We start from the raw sequence: 22,924 nt of genomic DNA on the forward strand, positions 1-22,924 counted from the left end.
CTAAAGAGTTGATTCATTTTTGTTTCAGATAGTAATTTAGATAGGATACATAAATTAATGAGCACATTTTTTTCTCTTAGCCTTCTAAAGAGATCCTGTGCTTACCAGTGTGAAATCACAGATAACCTACAATAATAACCAAGTAAAAAAAAAAAACTTATGGAACTATTTTTAAAGCTAATTTAGTCATTGTTTGGGATGAGAGAAGTGACTTCATTTCTGGCATGTGAGAACCACAACTAGAACATTTAATTGGTTTTAAGAGCACCACTATAAAACTGAAAGTGACCACACCTCTCACTCGAAACGGAAAACACAAGGAAAGCTGCTCTATTAGGATTTAGCTGAACTCAACACCTACAGTCAAACCAACAATTAATCAGAAACCAGATATCATTTTTTTACTAGTGAGTTCAGGACACTATAGTTCATTTAGGTGAGTGAGGATAGAAAAATAAAGTAAACTGTGACATATTATACCCAAAAGTTCTTCATACAGTGACTACCAGTAACATTTTGGGACCAAAAAGTATTCAGACACTTTGACCTGACCATGTTTTACTGAAGTGTATTTTCGTTTAATTGCTAATGCTCTTTTTACACACAGACTGAACAAAATGAAGCATTGCTTGATAATCGGTTGAGCTAAACTGGCATTATCTAATTGTGCAGTTAAATTTAACAGCTGACAAAACCAGTGAAATATCAACTAAGTTCGTCAAATTTTATTACCATTTTCTAAACTATAGCGGATAATTGTGAAAATGTGAGAAATGTTGAAGGAGTCTGAATACATTTTGGTTTGAGTATATGTTAAAAGTGCTGTAAGCGATGTGTGGTGACGTCACGTTCGAAGTATTGTCAAACAGAACTAGCTCGATGTTAATAGGGTCACAAACATAGTGAATGTAACCTTGCAGTCTATCCAAAAAAGGGGTCAAATCACATTACATTCTAACATTGCAACATCACAATCTAAAAACAAAATAAAGCTTTTTAAAGTAGTTAAATTTACTAAACTTAAAATGAAAATAAATAAAAACAAAACTGATATCATAAAAATGCACTTGTAGGTTTGAAATTCTTCAGCACATTTATGTTCCCCAACAACAACAAATATTTAACCACAAATATTTTAGCAAAATATATTTATAATTTAGTGTTAATGTATATTTTAGTCAGAATTATTGCGCTCCGTCTGTTCGGCACGCATGCACGCGGCGGCGCTCGTTCACGGAAGTGTAGCCTGCGGACGCTCCTCCACTCCTGACAGCAAAATGGAAATATTTGCTTGACTTTCTAACATTTACAGATGGAGAATATGTCCGTGGAATGTAAGTTACTGCACTGAGGAAATTACTGGATGTCACTTCAGCTTAAAGATTATTAAAAGAGGTTTATTTGTTTCCACCAATCGCTGCACAAGTGAAGTTTACGTATGATGACGAAAGCCCTCCCAGAACCCATAGAGAATGCAGTGCGAAAATAAATATCTGTGTATGGAAGTCTATAGGGAACACTCCAGGCGGTACTCCACAGAACACGACTTGACGCTGATTGGACTATATCCAGAGGCAGAACAACAGTGACGGCTAGCGTAACTCTGTGGTTGAATGCGCATTTGATTGAAAAAGTCCCTTTCACATTTTGGTGGTGCATCACCCAATCGCCCTAATGAAGAAACCGCCCGTTTCAAACTATAAAGAATTATTATGAGCTCTACAAAAGTAAGGGACACAGAGGCGATGCATGAAGTGCTCTGTGCTGAGACGCGTGATGCATGATGGGAAACAGTGGTGTATGGCTCATGACCACACAAGTTGGGTTTCTCTGAGGCCCTGAAGGGAGAGTCTGTCCAGCTGTGGATCTACAGCACTGAAGACCTTCTGACTGCAACACTTCTGCTGCTGAGAATCAGGGCTGAAAAGGCTGAGACCAAGCTAAGCTGATACGACAATAAGCTTGACATTCACAACATATAATTATGACACTTTAAAAAAAAGGGATGAGAATCAAACAGCAAATCGCGTGAATGATATAACGATAACACAATTGTTGTTTGAATGATAAAGTGACTACAGTGCAGTTCACAGGTGAAACTTAAACACGAAATTGGAGAACGAACTGGTATGACGTCATTTTCAACAAAATCAGGCCGAACTGAAGTTTGAACTTTGAACTGCCATTGGTCCGTGGTGATGATGCAATAGGTGGGTGTGGCTCTGAGGCTCCGCCTTCTCCGGTTCATTTCTTCTTTCAGTCCGTCGAGGTCAGACACGAGTAAAAACATGAACACATTGGACAGCTGCTTTACAGTAGAAAATGAAGCCATTTTAATCGAAAGCTACACTGTTTTATGTTTAATTCGTAATGTTTAATTCTGTAAAGCTGTTGCTTTGAAGCAATCTATTGTATAAAGTGGTATGTAAATAAACGTGACTGGAGAGCTTCTGCAAACATTTCCACATCACTATATTCAGATGCTTTCCGAGCTGATGTTTTCTCACCGCTGTCACAGTTTTGTTGTTTATTTTGTTATTGAGCAAACCGCGCAAAACATATACGTTCATCTAATTGCGCTCTCAGCAGTGTGGACAGCGTCGGCATGTTCGTTAACAGTATACCGCTGTAGAGGTATTTTCAGTTTCTTTTTACCCCAAGCGAATCAGGGGCTTAGGTTGATTTCAAACATTGGTAGGTTGAGTTATTAAAGGGTTAGTTCACCCCAAAATGAAAAGTCTGTCATTAATTACTCACCCTCATGTCGTTCCAAACCCGTAAGACCTTCGTTCATCTTCAGAACACAAATTAAGATCTTTTTTTATTAAATCCGAGAGCTTTCTGCCCCTCCATTGACAGTCTACGTTATTACAACTTTTAAGCCCCAGAAAGGTAGTAAAGTTAAAATAGTCCATGTGACTACAGTGGTTCAACCTTTATGTTATGATGAAGTGATGAATACTTTTTGTGTGCAAAAAACAAACAAAAATAATGACTTTATTCAACGATTTGTTCTCTTCCCTTCACTTCTCTGACGCTATTCGCGTAGCGTAAACAGTGCAGCGCTTCCAGGTTCTACGTCAGACCGGCTCACTATCGGCCGGCTCCTGCGTCAGCATCACACGCTTGTGTCGTGCTGCTCACGTGTACAGCGTCGGAGAAGACACGGAACAGAAGAAATTGTTGAATAAAGTCGCACAAAAAGTATCCTCGTCACTTCATAACATTAAGGTTGAACCACTGTAGTCACATGGACTATTTTAATGATGTGTTTACTACCTTTCAGGGCCTTGAAAGTGGTAGTTGCATTGCTGTCAATGGAGGGACAGAAAGCTCAAAAAGATCTTAATTTGTGTTCTGAAGATAAACAAAGGTCTTACGGGGTTTGAAACAACATGAGGGTGAGTAATTAATGACAGAAATTTCATTTTTGGGAGAACTAACCCTTTAAGCAACCCAGTAGTGGCATTCATGAATTAATCAGTTTTTTGCATGAATAGGTTGCATGAATGATTCAATGACTTCAGTCACTTGCCGCCACCTATTGTTGTGTCGATTTCAGTCAGCCGCTGTAACGATAACGACACAGAAGAGCGGTATTGTTTTAATCACTTTCATAATGATTTTTTAGCTGATAAAAACATTGACAGCCAATCAGAAATGAACCAGCGTTAAAGAGCTTGAGCATTTAAAGCAACAGATGATATAACTGCAGCGCACGCTTATAATAAACACAATGTTATCGTCCATTGGAGGACACTGGAACAAACACAGACATAAAAAACAACAGTAAGAAAAAAAATGAACGTAGGCTGATGAATTGTTGGATGAATCATTCACAAAAAAGATGGTGAATTTTCATTTCATGCCAATTTTAAGCATCCTGGAATTCTGTGTTTTCCATTTTAATTTTTTGGAATCCCGTTTCAATAGCTTGACTTAATTTTAATTAAAAAATAATCAACTGAATTCATATCAACTGAATTCAATCAACTGAATCAGTTGAATATTCATATTCAAACTTTACTAATTTCATAATTTACTAAAATTGAAGCATTTGACTGGCATTGGCAGACGGGGAGTGTTTGGAAAAAAACAGACCTGTAATTACTGTAATCAACCAATCAGAATCAAGAATTTCAAGAATCATACTATGATTACATAACATACTACATAACTATGAAGTAATTTCATGTTTCAGAATATTTCTTCAGAGGACCACTTCTTGCACAGAGCTCTACAAATATCACAGCAGGATCTATATCGTGGGAATATGAAATTATTTACTCTCCCATGATACTACTCAAGCAGGAAGTCTTTCTTCCACAACACACAGCTGAAATAAAAGGCCATGGAGTTAATTCAATCACCGACGACTGAAACCCAATGAGAAAGCAGAACACACACTGAAGATCACCAGCACAAACAGCCCTGGGTACATTTCCCACATCACCATACTGAGCCAAGAGAGCCACTGACCTGAGAGCAGACTGAAGTCCAAACGACAGTAAGGAAAAGTGGTTGTACACTCGTTGACCAGAGCTTCAGAGAGTCTGCAATAGCAACAGACCAGAGGAGTCCAGATAAAGGTCTGAAAGCGCCTCCCTCCATCTATACTACTGAGCAAAGTTAGTTTTTCTTCATTCCCTCGCACTGAAAGTATGAAGTGAAAGCCTGCACGTGTCAGCCTCCCACCCTTTCCAAACATTCTCTTCTTGCTGCTCCCACATTTCAGCAGCACTAAGATTGACCTCAGATTCTCTCCAGGCGTCTACAGAATGCTGGAATAACAGCAGACGACGACACACTCACTGATACAGCCTGTTCTTACACAGACTACCACAGGAACGCTTCCCAGAGTTTAACAGCAGAAGTCCCTGTAAAAGCACACGAGTGTGTGTGTGTGTGTGTGTGTGTGTGTGACCTCTGTAAGGATTTGTGCAGATATCTGAGGCTGTTTGTAGTGTTTTATCGTGAGATGAGGTGGTGGCTGTACAACGCTCAGCCTTGTACAGAAGGGCAGGTCGGTGAAATATGAGGCTGATGAGCAATGACTTCGACTCGCTAGAGTCAGCCAACACACACACACACACAGCATCTCTCCTCCGGTCAGATCTCACCCGGGTCAGGTGATTAGCAGGGTGTGTGCTGATTCATTCAATCCCAACAGCGCAGATCAGCCATAAGCCTGATGAAAAGAAAAACACACTTTGCCATTTGCCATAGCGATACCCTCATGTCACGATTCGACACAGATCACGATACTGAACTCACGATACCATATTATTGCGATACTCCAAGACATATGATAAAAGGTTAACAAAAAAATGTACTGTTGATTAAAATGCTAAATTTGGTGTTACATTGAGTGTGTAAATGAATAGTCTTGGACTTGTTGCTGAAACCCAAAGCTCAGGACAATAGAGACGCCAGAATAACAATATTCATGATTCTGGAGCTGAAAATACAGGATTATTTTAGATGAATATGTTTGTTCTCTGTCACTGACTAGATATATTTATAATAATGTATTCCACTTTTTACTGGTAACATCAGACATTTGCCATTATCAGAACCCACAAATATTCCCCCACTGCATTATTTTACATTATATTCAACATTATATATAGTAGTTTAATGTAGTACTGACACTAAAACTCTGAAAACGTGATTTTTTTCCACGATACATATTGATGCATTTTTGTATTGCAATATATTGTTACCCCCCTAATTACAACTATTCCATTCAAGCTTGTCCACATAACTCTATCTCATGAATGAATCTGATCTCCAATTCCTGCGTAATCTGCAAATTTAACAGGTTCACATCACAGAGAGTATTTAGCATTTATTTAGCATCAGCTAAGTTTATAGTCTAAATCTGCAGTAAGAGAGAGCGGCATCAGCACTGGGGAGAGAATTTAGAATTCACTCCAATTCATTTCGGAGGCCATTCACAGCTATCCGATCATGTGGCCAGGTGTAAATAGGCCCATTGAGACACATTACCCCATTTCACTCTCTAACAGCCTATACATGTCATGACAAAAACCTCACAGACAAGCCACAGGCACATGAAGGGTGGTTAACCGAAACCGGTGTGTGTGTGGGACCTCCAGCACTGGCACAAACCCAGACCCTGCTGAGAGACACGTCACATGACATCAGCACCTGCCCCACACACACACACACTGTGTACCTCCGAGTGTGTGGCCATGTGGATGTAAAGGATGGCGAAAGTGCTGATCACTGCTTTAATCAGCCACACTGAGAACAACACGCATGTTCTGAGGAATATAAAGAGCATGAGGATTTAAAGGGTTTGTTTCACTGAAATGTCACTAATGACTCCACACCTAATACATCCTAACACGAGCATGTTTGTTTTTAGTCCCAATTAAATGACCTGCATTTGCACTCAAGACAGAATTGTTAATTAGTTCTTTAAGTTATACAGCAATAAATGAACAGCAGACATAGGTAAAGGTTTGCAGTTCCATGACTCAGCAGTTCATGAGTAATGATAATTACAATACGAGCAACTTTAAATCCATTACTAAACCTCAGCTGTGTTTAGAGTTATCATCATTCATGATGTGCTTCAGGATCAGCCCACTGGAGTCGAGCAGGAGGGGAGAATCACACACACACACACACACACACACACACACACACACAGAGAAAGCTTCAACCTTTCAGCTGTAGAGGACATTGACAGCGGACAGACACGAGGGCTGGTGCTGAGACGTCACTGCAGTCACACACACTCACACACACGCTGGGAGCTGCTGTACGCGTGAATCGCCACAGCGTTTGAGAAGCGTTTGTCATGCAAGCCGAAGGTCAAGACTTACTGGACGGACACACTCTCGGCGTCGGATAGGCCCGGCTGGGAGAAGCAGCCTGCCACTACGGAGCCCATGACCGTCGGCTGGCGTGTGTGTGTGTGTGTGTGAGGACACACTCCTGATGCTCGGCTCTGACCTACATGGACACGGCGCTCTGCTTGTGCTTATTCATTACTGGAGCGAGTCTCATCACTACAGCTCAACTCCGGCGTCTCACTCCATCTGCGGGCCGGCCGGGGGCTGGGCCAAACACACGCGTGAGTGTGTGTGTGTGTGCTTTATTTACATCCATCATGCTCTGGGGCACAAGGCTGCAGCCTGCGGTTTGATGCTGCGTCGGAGCTATAAATAACAGCAGGGTTGATGGGTCTGATGATGAGGAAATGTAGCGTGATTTCTGACGAGGACGCATGTTTACTGAGACTGGTACAGTGTGTTTCTCTTGCTGCATGTTGAGTCTCAAATGTGCTTTACAGATTATATTATATCCATATATAAGCACTGATTCAGTTTCTCTTGCTGCATGTTGAGTCTCAAATGTGCTTTACAGATTATATTATATTCATATACAAGCACTGATTCATCAAATTATCCACATGAGAGGTTGAATGCATTGAACAGCCGGTTTAATTAAGTGTAAGCTGCATTTACTCCTTCATGAGCTCCTTCAATTCTGTGCAGTTTAAACTCAGCTGATCAGTATCTCACTGGTCTTCTGAGTGTTTAATATTGTTCTGTACACACACAGTTTGGTTATATACAGGAATCAAAACCACATGGTACACAACATTCATTCCAAATCCACAAAAACTGAATTCACTTCAAATTCGCATATTGTGAACAGAGCCAAGCTGAACATCGCTTCTTATGCAGTGACACCACTCTCTTTTAGAAACGATTTTCTATAAAATCCCATAACAGGTGTTTGTGCCTTGACTCACTCCTCTGTACTCCATCGTTTCCCATTAGCCACATCTTAAAGGTGCAGTGAGCAGTTTCTGAGAAACACTGTTGATGTTTGAAATCAACCCAAACAAACACACCCCTCCCTTCACTGCTCCGCAATGCAAGAGTGGATGTCTTTCTGAAGCCAAGCAAGATAATGCTTTGTGAAATATAAAGCAAAGATGACTAATGAACGACAAGGAAGAACAAAAAATGAACATACAGTACACAACAGTATATAAGCAAGAGTTTGCTGTTAGTCGCCAGCAGCTCCAGACAAACAATGACACTCAAACTGTCCTGTTACTAGAGCTAACATTACAACAACAGCACATTTTGGTTCTGTAAAACAAAGCAAAACCACTGTTACTCACGTATGCAGTAGAAAGAACACTAGCATCCGTTATCAGGCCTTCCCACTGAGCTCTCTCCAGCGCCGGACAGCTTTTCTAGTATTAACGCGGATCCTAAAGCTCTTGCCTGATCATAACCGCTTATTTCCAGTGATATTCCTCTGAGCTTCTCTCTTTTGTAATGTCTCTCAGCCATCTCTCTTTCTATGGTCTTTCTTCAAATCTCCCTCTTGCTCTCTCTCTCTCTCCTCTCCCATCATGAGTGGACACGCCCCCTACTGCTGATTGGCTCACTCTCTCTCTCTCCTCTCCCATCATGAGTGGACACGCCCCCTACTGCTGATTGGCTCACTCTCTCTCTCTTCTCTCCCATCATGAGTGGACACGCCCCCTACTGCTGATTGGTTCACTCTCTCTCTTCTCTCTCCCATCATGAGTGGACACGCCCCCTACTGCTGATTGGTTCACTCTCTCTTCTCTCCCATCATGAGTGGACACGCCCTCTACTGCTGATTGGTTCACTCTCTCTCTTCTCTCCCATCATGAGTGGACACGCCCCCTACTGCTGATTGTCTCTCTCTCTCTCTCTCTCTCTCTCTCTCTCTCTCCTCCCCCATCATGAGTGGACATGCTCCCTACTGCTGATTGGTTCACTCTCTCTTCTCTCCCATCATGAGTGGACACGCCCTCTACTGCTGACTGGCTCACTCTCTCTCTCCTCTCCCATCATGAGTGGACTGATACTCCTCCCCCTACTCCTCTCCTCCCCCTCCCCCTCCCCTTCCTCCTCTCCTCTCCTCCCCCTCCCCTTCCTCCTCTCCTCCCCCTACTGCTGATTGGCTCACTCTCTCTCCTCCCCCATCATGAGTGGACTGATACTCCTCCCCCTACTCCTCTCCTCCCCCTCCCCTTCCTCCTCTCCTCCCCCTACTGCTGATTGGCTCACTCTCTCTCCTCCCCCATCATGAGTGGACTGATACTCCTCCCCCTACTCCTCTCCTCCCCCTACTCCTCTCCTCCCCCTCCCCTTCCTCCTCTCCTCCCCCTCCCCTTCCTCCTCTCCTCCCCCTCCCCTTCCTCCTCTCCTCCCCCTCCCCTTCCTCCTCTCCTCCCCCTACTGCTGATTGGCTCACTCTCTCTCCTCCCCCATCATGAGTGGACTGATACTCCTCCCCCTCCCCTTCCTCCTCTCCTCCCCCTCCCCTTCCTCCTCTCCTCCCCCTCCCCTTCCTCCTCTCCTCCCCCTACTGCTGATTGGCTCACTCTCTCTCCTCCCCCATCATGAGTGGACTGATACTCCTCCCCCTACTCCTCTCCTCCCCCTTCCCTTCCTCCTCTCCTCCCCCTACTGCTGATTGGCTCACTCTCTCTCCTCCCCCATCATGAGTGGACTGATACTCCTCCCCCTACTCCTTGTTGCTTGCTTTGATTACCACCAGTGTTAATTTCGTGTAAAACGGCATTTTTTCACAGACGAAAACGAGACGTTAACTAAATAAAAACTAGTTTTGAATGACAAAAACTATGACGAAAATCTATTGACATTTTCGTCAACGAATAAAAACTAGACGAAAATGTTAGATAGTGAAGATTTGGGAAGCGATCCAGTCTGATGTCTTGCATTTGTGGTAGATGCGCACATTTGTATTGTGACGTGCTGATCTACCCAGCGGCACACGAGTTGGCATGCGCTGCATATCTCATAAAACGTTAAAACATGTAAACGTCTGGGAGAATGAGTAGATCTGAATAAGAGTGACGACACAAAAAAGAGCTATATTCGGTAAGGTTTTCTGTGCGCACACACCCGACCCGAAGCGTGCAGCCATTCACATAGACACCTATACAGCGCGCGAGTACAGAATTGAGCTGTCTTTCGTGTCTGAATGGACAAATACACAAAACATTATGTCTAAATGTTCGTTTTGGAGAGTATTCATGTAAATGATGACGGTTATGTCTTAAACAGTTGTGAGTGTATCGTATGTGCATCAGTGCATTGGATCCGCATGTCATTGATCCGATGTCTTAAAGTGACAGTGGGTAATAAACCGAATGCGGTCTGTGTCCTTAATATTGATCAAGCAACAAAAGAAAAAGAGAAAAGCATTCACTGCTCGTTAATAGCTTTAATAAGGATTAATTATATTTAATTCATACAAATAAATATGTCTGCTTGAAAGAATAGAATAGAGAATGATGTATGCAAGTAGTTATAAAGAATTCATATATCATTCATTGAAAAAAAGACTGTGTTCTACTTTAGGAAAAGTGGTTTTATTTAATTTTAAGATTTTTTTTAAGTTACAGTAGTTAAATCTGTATCTGTATTGCACGTTCAAACTTTAAAATCATACATATTAGCAGGTTAATATATGTTTTCTCCGGGAGTATATGGGTTTGGAAATTTTAGAGAAATTCTAAATAAATGCATTTAAATTTAAACCCATTATATTTTAGTCGACTAAATCTACTGTAGATTTAGTCGACTAAAATCTTATTGTATTTCGTCGACTAAAACTAGACTAAAACTAAAACAATTCAGATGACTAAAATATGACTAAAACTAAATGGCATTTTAGTCAAAAGACTATGACTAAAACTAAATCAAAATTTGCTGTCAAAATTAACACTGATTACCACACATGTGAGTTTACTCCCATATCTTTTTAAATGCGATTGTCACTTTGCAGTGTGTGTATGGCCACAGAGGAAGCACAAGCAGTCACTGTATAAAATGAGCTTCAGTCACGATAAACATGAAATAATGAAAGTGTACTGAAACTGTAAAGAACACCTCTAAAAATAAATATGAAAGTATCGACATCAGCAAAATCAGAAATGAGTTTATCTACTGGGTTTCTGTTCCAGTTTTAAATAAGACAAATTATTAATACAGTTGATTTTATAATGGAATTAATGGAAGTAATTTAAGCAATAGTTGCACATGGTGGCTTTTAAAAAGATCATAGTAAGAAAAGATCAATAAACATATTTGTAATGTAATGAAAGTCAAATAAGGTCATATGTAACGATGTTATAAATCATTTAGCTCTGACTGTGACACTGGGATTGGATGAGTCCCGCTTGACGACACAGTAAAATGAACACTGATGCTCCAGCCTGAGATGATGCTTTACAATGACACCGCTTACAGTCAGTGCTGCTAACAGTCCATTTCCAGCGGCAAGCACTTAAAATACGTGAAAAATACGATCAATCACAAAACACAGCCGATCAGGACAGGTCTATGGGTTTGCGTCCTCGGCTCATCTGATCATACAGTCGAGCTCTGCTGATGCTCACTACCACTCGCTCGCTGTCACTGTTGCCAATGGAAGAGTACGAACGAGTCCCGTCATACGGTCATCAGTTACATTAACTTTACCACAGTTTTTCAGGCATTGCCTAAAGGCTGCTTCACACTGGCCCAACAAAACAGCAGGATTCAAAAGTTATCCCACAAAAACACACAATTTGTGGGAATCAGCCTTATCACTGTATTGGCACTACTCGTGGCTTTTCATTTTTCATTTTTATAATTTAAAATTTTATAAAATATAATTTTCATTATTATATATTTATGTATTTTTAATTGCTTTACTTTACCTGACCTTTGTGATGCCATACAATCAGCGTTCCCATTTTCAATTTTAAAAATTCCTTACTTTTCCAGACTAAATTCCTCAAATTTTTCAGAGATGGTGCAAACCTCTCTGTAGATTTTTCAGACAATATTTAACATAAATGGTTCATACAGCATTATATTTGATATAAAGTACAATCACTGGTTTGATGTTGCACGATCACCAAACAACAAAGTACGGTCTGAATTAAATGATTGTTTGCTCCTTTATCTGTTGCTGGTTTGAGTGGCATTTGAGTAAATATTATTTTTGTGAAGTTTATGGGTAAGACAAGCAGTTTTGCATAATCAGTGCGCCTTGAATTCCATATTAATGTTCGACTAAACAATCACCAAACAATCACTAAACTTTTGCCATAAAATCACTCTGCTTGTATGATCAATTTATTCTTAATTTTATATTTTAGAAAACTGAATAGGGGAAATAGTCTGGAAATACAAATATTTTCATACTTTTCCAAACTGCATAGGAACCCTGTATAATAACTATAACACTGTTGTGACGTACTAGAGTCTGATGTCTTTCAGACAAGCACACAAAACAACTCATTAACTTATCAACTCTTATTTATGGATTACAGTTATCTTGAAAAAAGACTGAGTGAGTGGAGGCGGGGCTCATTTGCATATTCATAGAACCGCGCATACTAAATGAGGCAAGGGTGTCGAGTTACATTCCAGATATTTTAAGCCATGAAGATTTTTTTTCCAAGACAAAAACACTTAAATATGTAATTTTGGTGATCAAAGATGAGTTTTAAGGGACAAAATTATTCACTACAGGGGAACTTTAAGTGCAGTTGATAAGACTTTTCAGCAGAGGGTGCCATATAATCATCTCTCTCTCTCTCTCTCTCTGCATGCTGGGAGTTTTGGGGTGAGAGTGACGCTGAGTGAGAACTGAACTGCAAAACTTTTTTTTATTTTTCTTTTCTCTTTTTTCTGGTCTTTTTCTTTTTCTTTTCACTTTTTTCTCTTTTGCATGTTCTGACAGGTTTTTGTAAGCGTTTAATCTTTGAGAGACGGCATCTCTATCTTTGCAGCATGGTGTGCGGTGTGTACCTGACGACGGTGTTATGGTGGAGGACGTTCTCGTGGCAGTGGGAGATGAGGTAGGGTTTGAAAGTATTATTTTTGCCTCCCGAATGAACAAAGCGGTTGTTGTGTTTGTAAAAGAGAAAAACACTGCTAGCAGGTTGATTGAAAATGGTATTGTCATACGTGATAATCTTGAGTAGGTTACTCCGCTTTATGCACCTGCCAGTAAAATCATTATCTCAAATATTCCGGCCTTCATTTCTAATGAGGCGTTGGAACGTGAATTACTGAGATCCGGTGAGTTTGCTGGCGAGTTCAGAACGATCTCTTCTTTAGGTTGTAAACATCCCACTTTAAAACATGTTCAGTCTTTTAGAAGACAAGTGTACATGTTTTTGGACTCTCCAGAAAATACATTGGATGTTTATTTCCGTGTAAAGTATGAAGGGAGATCATATATGGTTTATGCAACTACTGGTAACTTGCGATGTGTTGACTGTGGTGACATAGGGCATAAGCGGATTGCAAAGAGGAGCGAAACAAATAGTTTCAGAGGGGAAGGTTGATGCCATGATCACCTCAGAATAATTTGTTGACAGTGAAATCGCAGGTCCTTCTGGGTTACAGTCAGATACTGGCCCAGTAGCGCGCGTCATCTCTGAGCCAGCGCCTGAGGTGCCGATGCAGTCAGCTGAGCGCAGCGCTAGTGACGTCACTCGCAGCGGGAACGCTGAGAACGCCACAGCTGGAGCTAGCGTGATTGTACCAGGTATCAGCAACGTTGAGCAACTATAATGGTGAGGAATCTGATGAAATGAATCTGAGTGGGTCATTAACTTGTACAGCCAATGATAGCATTGATGCCATGTCTGATGATACAGATTCTACTGACATTGACAGCTCACAGGGAGATCTTCAAAAGGAAACTTCCTTATATCCCCTTGAGGAAATAAATCACTTCTTGGATGATACCTTTGGCAACTGGTGAATGTTAAAGATTTTTTCTTATCTTTTCTCTATTTCTTAAAGATTTTTTGATCTTTTGAGTGAAAAGAAGCGTTTTCGGCTGAAGCATCTTACAGTGATAAAATGTAGGAAGGGAAAAAAAAGCTATTGAAAAACTGATCAGAAATGCATCACATATGTTTCCTCTCTTTCTTTCATTTTCTGTTATGTCCGTCTTTCCTCCTCTTAAATACATGTATGGATATTTTAAGGGTGGGCTCCATTAAAGGGATAGTTCACCCAAAAATGAAAATTCTGTCATCATTTACTCACCCTCAAGTTGTTCCAAACCTGTATGAGTTTCTTTGTTCTGCTGAACACAAAGGAAGATATTTGGAAGAATGTTTATAATCAAACAGATCTCGGTCCCCATTGACTACCATAGTAGGAAAAAATATATACTATGGAAGTCAATGTGGACCGAGATCTGTTTGGTTACAAACATTCTTCCAAATATCTTCCGTTGTGTTCAGCAGAACAAAGAAACTCATACAGGTTTGGAACAACTTGAGGGTGAGTAAATGATGACAGAATTTTAATTTTTGGGTGAACTATCCCTTTAATGTTAATGGTGGGAGGGATAGACATAAACGTGATTTGTTATTGGAAAGCATACAGCTAAAAAGACTAAATGTTGTATTGCTTCGGGAAACTCATGGTGATGTAGATAATGAAGCCGACTGGAAATGTGCTGGAAGGGGCAACAGATACTTAGTCATGTGACAAATCTGTGCAGTGCAGATGTGGCGACTCTTTTCTCTCCGGAAACTAGAGTTAATCTTTTAAACTCCGAAGAAGTTATACAAGGTCGTTTTGTTTTAGTGAAGGCTGAAATTGAAGGTTTTCTTTTTTGTGTCATAAATGTGTATGTACCGAATGTGGGACATGAGAGAACCACGTTTTTTTAAGATTTTAAGTGGAATATTGAAAGAGTGTCACAATAATGACAATGTGATAATTGGGGGAGACTGGAATTGCACAGAAAATTTTACCATTGATCGAACTTCTGAGGAACCTCATAGGCAATCTTCCATTTGCCTGTCTAAAACAGTAAAAGAAGCTGAACTATTAGATATGTGGAGGATTAAACATAATACTGCCAGACAATATACTTGGGTAAAAGTATCTGATAATAGAGTGGGTGCTGCCCGGTTGGACAGAATTTATATATCTAAATATATAAAGTTTTAGTAATCGGGTCATTGAGTGCTCAATTTTACCAGTGGGGTTTTCAGATCATCATATGGTTTTTATGTCATTAGTTTTGTCACAGTCTTCAAGGAAATCTTCATATTGGCACTTTAATGCCAAGTTATTACAATATGTTAATTTCTGTAAACATTTTGAAGTTTTCTGGGAATGTTGGAAAAAAACAAAACATACTTTTGAAAATTTAAGACAATTGTGGAAAATTGGAAAAACACAAATACAAATGTTTTGTCAGCAATATACAGTCAATTCCACAAATATGACAAAAAAAAACTATTCAAACTCTTGAAAGATCTATAGATTCAATAGAGAAAGATTTGTTGGATAGACATGATCCTGCTTTGTCTCACTGTTTACAACAAATAAAGAGTGAGTTTGGGTCCTTTTTAAATGAAAGGGTGAAAGGAGCCTTGGTGAGGTCTCGGTTTATTGCAGTAAATGAGATGGATGCCCCAAGTGCATGTTTCTTTAACTCGGAGCGTTCAGTAGCACAGCACAAACAAATGGCCTGCCTCCGTCTGCCCGATGGAAGGGTCACCACTAACACTGCAGAAGTGCGTCATCATGCAGTGGACTTTTATTCCTGGTTATATACTGCAGAACACTGTGAATTGGACTGTGCTGAACTGTTTTTCAAGGTCTTCCTAAATTGGACTCTGATTCAAAGACTACCTTGGACTCTTTTTTAACCCTTGAGGAACTTCCATCTGCTGCCACACAGCTCAGCTCGGGCGTTCCCCTGGTGTTGATGGGTTGACATCAGAGTTTTACAAACACTTTTGGGACCTTCTTGGTGTTGATCTCTATGAGGTTTTCTGTGAATGTTACAAAGATGTATTTTTGCCTGTCACATGTCGCCGTGCTGTTCTTTCTTTGCTTCCTAAAATGGGAGATTTGTCCTTGTTAAAGAACTGGAGGCCTGTTGCCTTATTGACCACGGCATATAAGATCTTGTCAAAATGTCTTGCTAACAGGTTAAAGAAATATGTACATACAATAGTGCATAAAGATCAGACATATTGCATACCAAATTGTTCAATTATGGATAATTTGTTTTTAAGTACGAGACATTTTAGACATTTGTAAAACATTTGATTTAGGAGTTGGATTATTTGCCCTAGATCAGGAAAAAGCTTTTGATCGGGTAGATCAGAGTTATTTATTCAACTTACTTACAGTTTTGGGGTTTTGGGGAAGGTTTTTTAAATTGGATATAACTCCTTTATGCTGGCGCTTCGTGTATGGTAAAAGTTGGGGGTGGTTTGAGTAAACCAATTTCTGTCCAAAGAGGAATACGGCAAGGCTGTCCGTTGTCTGGTTTGCTGTATAGTATTGCCATTGAACCTCTACTTTTTAATTTAAGAAAGACTTTATGTGGGTTTTCAATACCAAATGTGATTCAGAATGCAAATGTCTCTATTCCTGCTTAAGCTGATGATGTGACTGTTGGTTAGCGGTGGGCAAGATATTACTGCTCTGTCTGAAGTCCTTCATTTATATGAGAAGGCTTCATCAGCAAAGGTAAATTGGGACAGAAGTGAGGCTTTTTGGGCAGGTCAAGATACTCTACATTGTTTGCCATCACTGCCAGGAAAGCTTAATTGGGGCAAAGAAAGGTTAAAAATCTTGGGAGTTTATTTTGGTTCAAATGATTTTCAGAAGTTAAATTGAGAGGGTGTAATGGAGAAAGTATGCAGCCGTTGCTACCCAAACTATCCTACAGGGGGAGAGTCTTGATTGTCAATCACTTGGTTGCTTCCACATTGTGGCACAGATTTAATGTGTTACAACCACCGGCTGGATTAGTGCAAGAAGTACAAAGAAAGTTGGTGACCTTTTTCTGGTCCGGACAACATTGGAACAGTTCCTCTGTACTGTTTCTTCCGATACAAGAAGGAGGCCACAGTTTGGTGGATATCAGATCCAGGATAATGACATTTCGTTTACAAGCTGCCCAGAGACTATTACACAACAATGATAGCGCTTGGTTTGACACCGCAGTGGCACTTTTGAGAAGAGCTGGTGGAATGGGACTTGATAAGCATTTGTTTCTGATGAAGCTAGAAGAGACTGAGTTTACAGATCTGACTCCTTTCTACAAATCTGCTCTGGAAGCCTGGAAAGTTTTTGCATTTTCAAGATCACCTGAAGTACCTGCGGGGATGTGGCTGTTGGAGGAGCCATTGTTTCTTAACTCTTTCCTGTCTTCGAGACTTCCATCTAGGGATGTCCCGATCAGGTTTTTTTGCCCTCGAGTCCGAGTCATTTGATTTTGAGTATCTACCGATACCGAGTCCCGATCCGATACTTCGATAAAAAAGAATAAAGAAGAGCAAAAAAAAAAAAAAAACAGATCCAGGATGTTCCTTATTTTTTTATTTAATTCACCTTATTTTAACATTCAACAACTCTTACAAACACTGCAGAGCACTTCTGTGAGGTAGCTTGAACAATCATTTATGTAATAAATAACATAAATTCTTCACCTTTGCAGGGCTTGAATTTTCGGTGCGTGAATGCGGGGGTTGCGCATAATTTAAACCATTCCCGCAAGGTTAGCTTTTATAGTGCGAGAAATTCCCGCACAAATATATTTGCTTCATCTCAGAGCAAATGATTAAAAAAAAAAAATCACAGATGCGAGAAAAAATGTCAAACTGTCTTTTATTTTCGAATTTAATTCAAATTTAATTCCTCAATCAGTGCTGGACCGGCTTTCTCTGTCTTCCGCTGAGCCCTGGCCGTAGACAGATCATATGTTTCACGCTGTCAATGCAGTGGTCTGCGTTGCGCTGATCTTATTCACACTATCAAGTGTAGGTGCAGCATTCTATCATTTTGAGTCATAATGAGCTGTTTGTGAAGAAATTATCCGCTTCCAAATTATGCCATTTTAATCAAGAAACTGAAACATTAAAAAACATGTTGGACATCCCTACTTCTATCCTCAGCCTTCCTGCGTGCACGTCTACTGTCTGCTGGGTGCACAAAGCTGGGGCATTTACTACACACCAGTTCGTAATCCTTGGGCAAGAAAGCTGGGGTTAAGTCAACACGAATATTACAAAAGCTCATCACAGAGGTGATTGGAGAACTGGATTTCAACTATCGTTCTTTCCTGGACAATCCAGCTTTAACAGATGAATGGAGAAGTGGATGTGAGTATTGTTTCCCCTCTCTGACTGTAAGAGCTGCGGTGGGGGACTGGCAGGAACAGAGGAAAGGTCTACTGTCATTCAGAACTCCACAAATGGATGGATTTAAGGCAGTGGGAAAGAAAGCCCTTTATGTCACCTGTGTAAAGGTGTCTAATTTACATTCTTTGACTGGGGTTCTTTCGACGAAATGGACTTTGGCACTGACTCTTCCCCTAAAGGTAGTTCCCCTAAATCCTGTATAAACGTCCGATTGACCAGCGGACTGGTGCCCTCCAGTGGAAGATTGTACACGGATCTATAGCTACAAACAGACATGTGGTGCATCTTGATCCTAGTGTTAGTGTGGGTTGTCCTTTTTGTGTAGACATTGAATCTGTTTTTCATTTGTTTATGCAAAGTACAAGGTTGATGGATTTGTTTTCCCTGTTAACAGAGTGGGTTACATCTTTGGGTGAAACTTTTTCTTTTTAGTTGTTTATCTTTGGTCCAAAGTTGTCTTGGTTTTACTTACTTTCTTATTTGGTAATGCAAAATTAGCCATTTGGAAAACTAGGAAAAATAAGATATCAGGACAAGGTGCAGTAAATCCAATGTGTTTTTGGGCCTAGTGGGTTCTCGTCTCAGAGTGGAATACGCGTATTACTAATTGGTTGGGCGTTTACAACCTTTTATGGAAATTTGGGGTCTTATGTACAGTTTATGAAGATGAATTGTTTATAATTGTTGTTAAAGTGTGTTAATCCTCTCTCTCTCTGCATGCTGGGAGTTTTGGGGTGAGAGTGACGTTGAGTGAGAACGGAGCTGCAAAACTTTTTCTTTTTTTTCCTTTTTCCTTTCTCTTTTTTCTTGTTTTTTTCTTTTCACTTTTTTCTCTTTTGCATGTTCTGACAGTTTTTTTTTTGTTAGTAAGCGTTTCATCTTTGAGTGTTTCAATCAGACTATGCCCAGTGCTAAAAAAAGATTTTTGCAACCATGTCAAAGTCAAAGAGTTGCTGTCCATTCTTGCAGCGTTTTTCTGAAGTGAACTGTGTGTTCTTACCTTAAACAGCCCGTCAGCCAGTCTCTGTGGTTTCCACCGTTCGCTGTGTAGAGGAACGACGAGGTGACCTCCAGCGCCGCCCCCCCGCCCGGCTTCGAGACGCTCAGCACCTCAGTGTCCGAGCTCGGGTCTGGGGGCGCCAGGAACAGGCTTCTGTCCTTCAGCCGCTGCTGGATCATGGGAGTGAGGGGGATGTCGAGGGCGAAGGAGGGCTCCGGGGCGGTCTGGGAACGGGGTTCAGGTTCAGGTTTAGGGGTGGAGAGGGTGTCCAGCGAGTCCATGCTGCTGTAGAGAGTCGCCCGCAGACGCTCAGACTCCAGGATGCTCTCGAACCGGCAGCTGAAGACATCTGTGGAGTCACTCTCACCTTCAGGACTCCTGAAACACACAAACACAGCTCAATAACAGCTCAGCACACAGGGCGAGAGGGAACAGGAACACCTAAACAGAAGTTGGCTGTGTGACATACGTACGTTTACATGTCCTACTTGAGGAGTAAGCCCTTGTTAGAAAATTCATGATGGGTAAAACTCAAGCGTATGCCACGACATATGCTAATCTGGCAGCAAAAAAGTGAATTTCACAAAAACAGGGAGGGTCACATCTCACCCCAGAATGAAAAGAATGAATCGAATCACATTTGCATAAAAAAAAAAGAATAAAGCCTTTTAGGACTACAGTTCATAAATTAAGGACATTTATACTCAAACTATCATTTCTATAAAGCATTTATGCATCTTATTACTGAAATACAGTATTATTTTACCAATTTGGTAACACTTTACAATAAGGTTCATTAGTTAACATTAGTTAACTACCTTAGTTAACATGAACTAAGAATAAACACTACTTCTACGGCATTTATTAATCTTAGTTCATATTAATTTCAACATTTAAATTACTTTGTTAACATTACCTAATGCACCGTGAACTAACATGAACAAACAATGAACAGCTGGATTTTTATTAACTAACGTTAACAAAGATGAATAAATACTGTAACAAATGTATTGCTCATTGTTAGTTCATGCATTAACTAATGTTAACTAATGAACCTTATTGTAAAGTGTTACCAATGATTTTTATGCAAATCCACATAATTTAAGAAATACATTAATTGCCATGACAATGCAACTTTATGCAAGATATTATTTATTATTTTATACAAGATCTGTATTTGTTCTAGAGAAATTCATGAGAGCCGCCCACAGGAAGTTACAAATGCCCGATTCCATTATAAAGCCACAAGCCTGGTTCCTCTTAGCAGCTGAAAGCGAACAGCGCTTCCTCTATTGTGCTTGATCAGTTCGTACGAACACCAAGCAGAAAGAATAAAGGAAGTGAAAGCCATAGAGAAACTGACTGTATACAGTAAGTAGATGAGCTGATGAACAGGATGCTTGAACTCTGTATTGTGTAAAGTGCAGGCGTGTCTCTCTATGGCCCTGTTCACACAATTTACATATGAACTGATGGAAAGACACACGGAGAGCATCAGCTTTAGTTTCTGCTCTGATCCCATCCGAACACAGTGAGTGAGTGTTAGAAATCAGGAATGGTGAGAGAACATTGGGCCTCATTCACCAATATCTTCCTAAGAATTTTCTTAACTTTGTCCTTAATAACCTTCCTAAGAAAAGTCTACGTCGGATGACATGTTCTTAAACAACAGAATTGTTCGCACCTGTGTTCTTAGGATTGATGAATCCCACGTCTTCGTAATTGAAAGCGCGTGCCAGTTGTTCCCAATTAACATAAGAAAACGCCCCACAAATTCCCATATAAGGACAAGACACTTCAGGACCGTGTGCAAGAAAAGTTGGAGAATGTCTAAAAGACGCACAGATGGCGGTGGTCCACCGATCACCAAACCAAAAAAGACCTTCAGTAACTCTGAAATAGAAATTCTACTGCAACAGGTGAATGCCAAACAAGGCATAATATTTGATTTAATCAGCTTAATTGCTGATGTACATTGCAGTGTTAGTGTTTCTTTGCATACTATACATTTTTTTAACAAATGATCAGAAATACATTACAATAAAATGCTATCATTGTAAACGACTGTAGAATTAAATAAAATGCAATAACCAATTATTTGGAGCAAACTGTCATCACTCATATGTGCGTAAGAGTGCTCTTGAGTGTGTGTAGAGTTTGATCTTAGATAAGAACAAATCCAAGATAAGAAAACATTAGTGAATGTCAGAATCTTCGTAAAAAGTGCGCAAGTGGGGTTTAAGAACACCTTTCTTCGTAAGAAGAACCAAACCAAACTTGTGTCTCCAGTCTCAAGTTTAAATCCCGTCTGGCTAGAGCTCTTCCCATCATGTTTACACATTAGGTCATGAGGTGGAGAGTAGATGGTCTAAAGTGGACTATAAACATATACATATATATATATATACACATATATAGCTGTGCTCCAGACCTGACGGCTATACTCCTAAAGGTTGACAGCAAAACTATACTGCCTTCTAGATTGTGGCAATACCGAAATGCAATGTGACAATCAGTGAAATAATAATTTCAAGTCAGCAAACAAGTCAAGAATAATGCAAATTATAAATATCCAAATTTTTCAGTTTAATACTAAAACCATCACAGTAACAGCCCATGCAGAGCGTTTCACTTAGTTAAGATGCTGTCTATGAAAAATGCTGTGTTCATTTAAAAATTAATTTTAAAATTACAAGTTAAATCTGCCTTTAGGCAAGTGAAGGACTGTGATGAAGAGGCACTGTACCTGTCAGAGGCGTTGTGTCCTGTGTGTGTGTGCTCGAGCTCTCCTCTCCCCTGAGCCGCTGATGTGGCGTCTGAGATCTGCGTGTCCCGACTCACTTCCTCTTTCACACTGCAGTTCTGCATGTCTCCGTTTGCTACACCCTCTGCCCTGCTCTCCACAAACCGCAGCTTCTTCGGCGGCTTGTCCCGCAGTTTGCCCCCTTCCAGAAAGCCGCTGAAGATGCCCGGGATCTCAGCCAGGATTTTGTTGGATTCCTCTAGAGACTCGTCCCCGAGTTCTTCTGCTCCTGCCCTCTTGCCCTCCGTCTCCTTCCCAGTGTTTTCGGCAGCTGGAGTCGGGCTGGCGGGGGGGTTATTCTGGCTGGGCGCTGCAGCCCTGGGGTCCCGTGTGAAGCAGCTTATCTCGCTGGCGGCTGCAATGACGGAGCTGGGGTCCTTGATGAGCGCCTCACACCACGAGTCGAACAGCAGAGAGTCTCCCGCGAGCTCAGACGGGCCGTTCTGAAGGTCCAGGCCCTGCTTGGCCATGTCCAGGGCTGGCGTCGGGCTTGGGCTGTGTCCGCTGCAGGGGATCATGGGTGAGGCGGGCGCGTCTCCTGGCGTCGAGTCCTGTTGGGCCGAGGCATGCTGACTGCGAGCGCTCAGGCCACTCAACAGCTTCGACAGCTCACGGTCAATCTCCTGGAAGAGGGACGTCTGGTCAATGTCATCGTCCTCAAGATCTGAGCCGCTTTCCTGGTTCGCTTGGGTTGGAGAGGTCACTGTTTGAGAAAACACATGAAGAGTAGAGATCAGTAGGTGTCGACTCTCAGATTGAGTGCTGTAAAATAGTTAAAGGGATAGTTCAGCCAAAAATTTAAATGACTATATTTATTCAAAATATTGTTGTTGTTTTTTTACAAATATCATGCATTATTACATTTATAAATGTTTTAGGG

The 22,924-nt window shown here is 40.8% G+C and overlaps 1 protein-coding gene across 3 annotated transcripts in view; it reads right to left on the minus strand.

Moving 5' to 3' along the window:
* psd3l (pleckstrin and Sec7 domain containing 3, like) overlaps positions 1-22,924 on the minus strand; it is a 120,666-nt gene that overhangs the window by 72,989 nt on the left and 24,753 nt on the right. For all 3 annotated transcript variants that reach the window (XM_084103605.1, XM_084103604.1, XM_084103606.1), the window contains exons 3-4: positions 21,988-22,747; positions 19,242-19,619 (exon numbers count right to left, since the gene is read on the minus strand). In XM_084103605.1, coding sequence (XP_083959731.1) covers positions 19,242-19,619; positions 21,988-22,747 — 1,138 coding nt within the window. The remainder of the gene's footprint in view (positions 1-19,241; positions 19,620-21,987; positions 22,748-22,924) is intronic.

Source organism: Abramis brama (assembly GCF_963993115.1).
Source record: "Abramis brama genome assembly, chromosome: 25".
NCBI lineage: Eukaryota > Metazoa > Chordata > Actinopteri > Cypriniformes > Leuciscidae > Abramis > Abramis brama.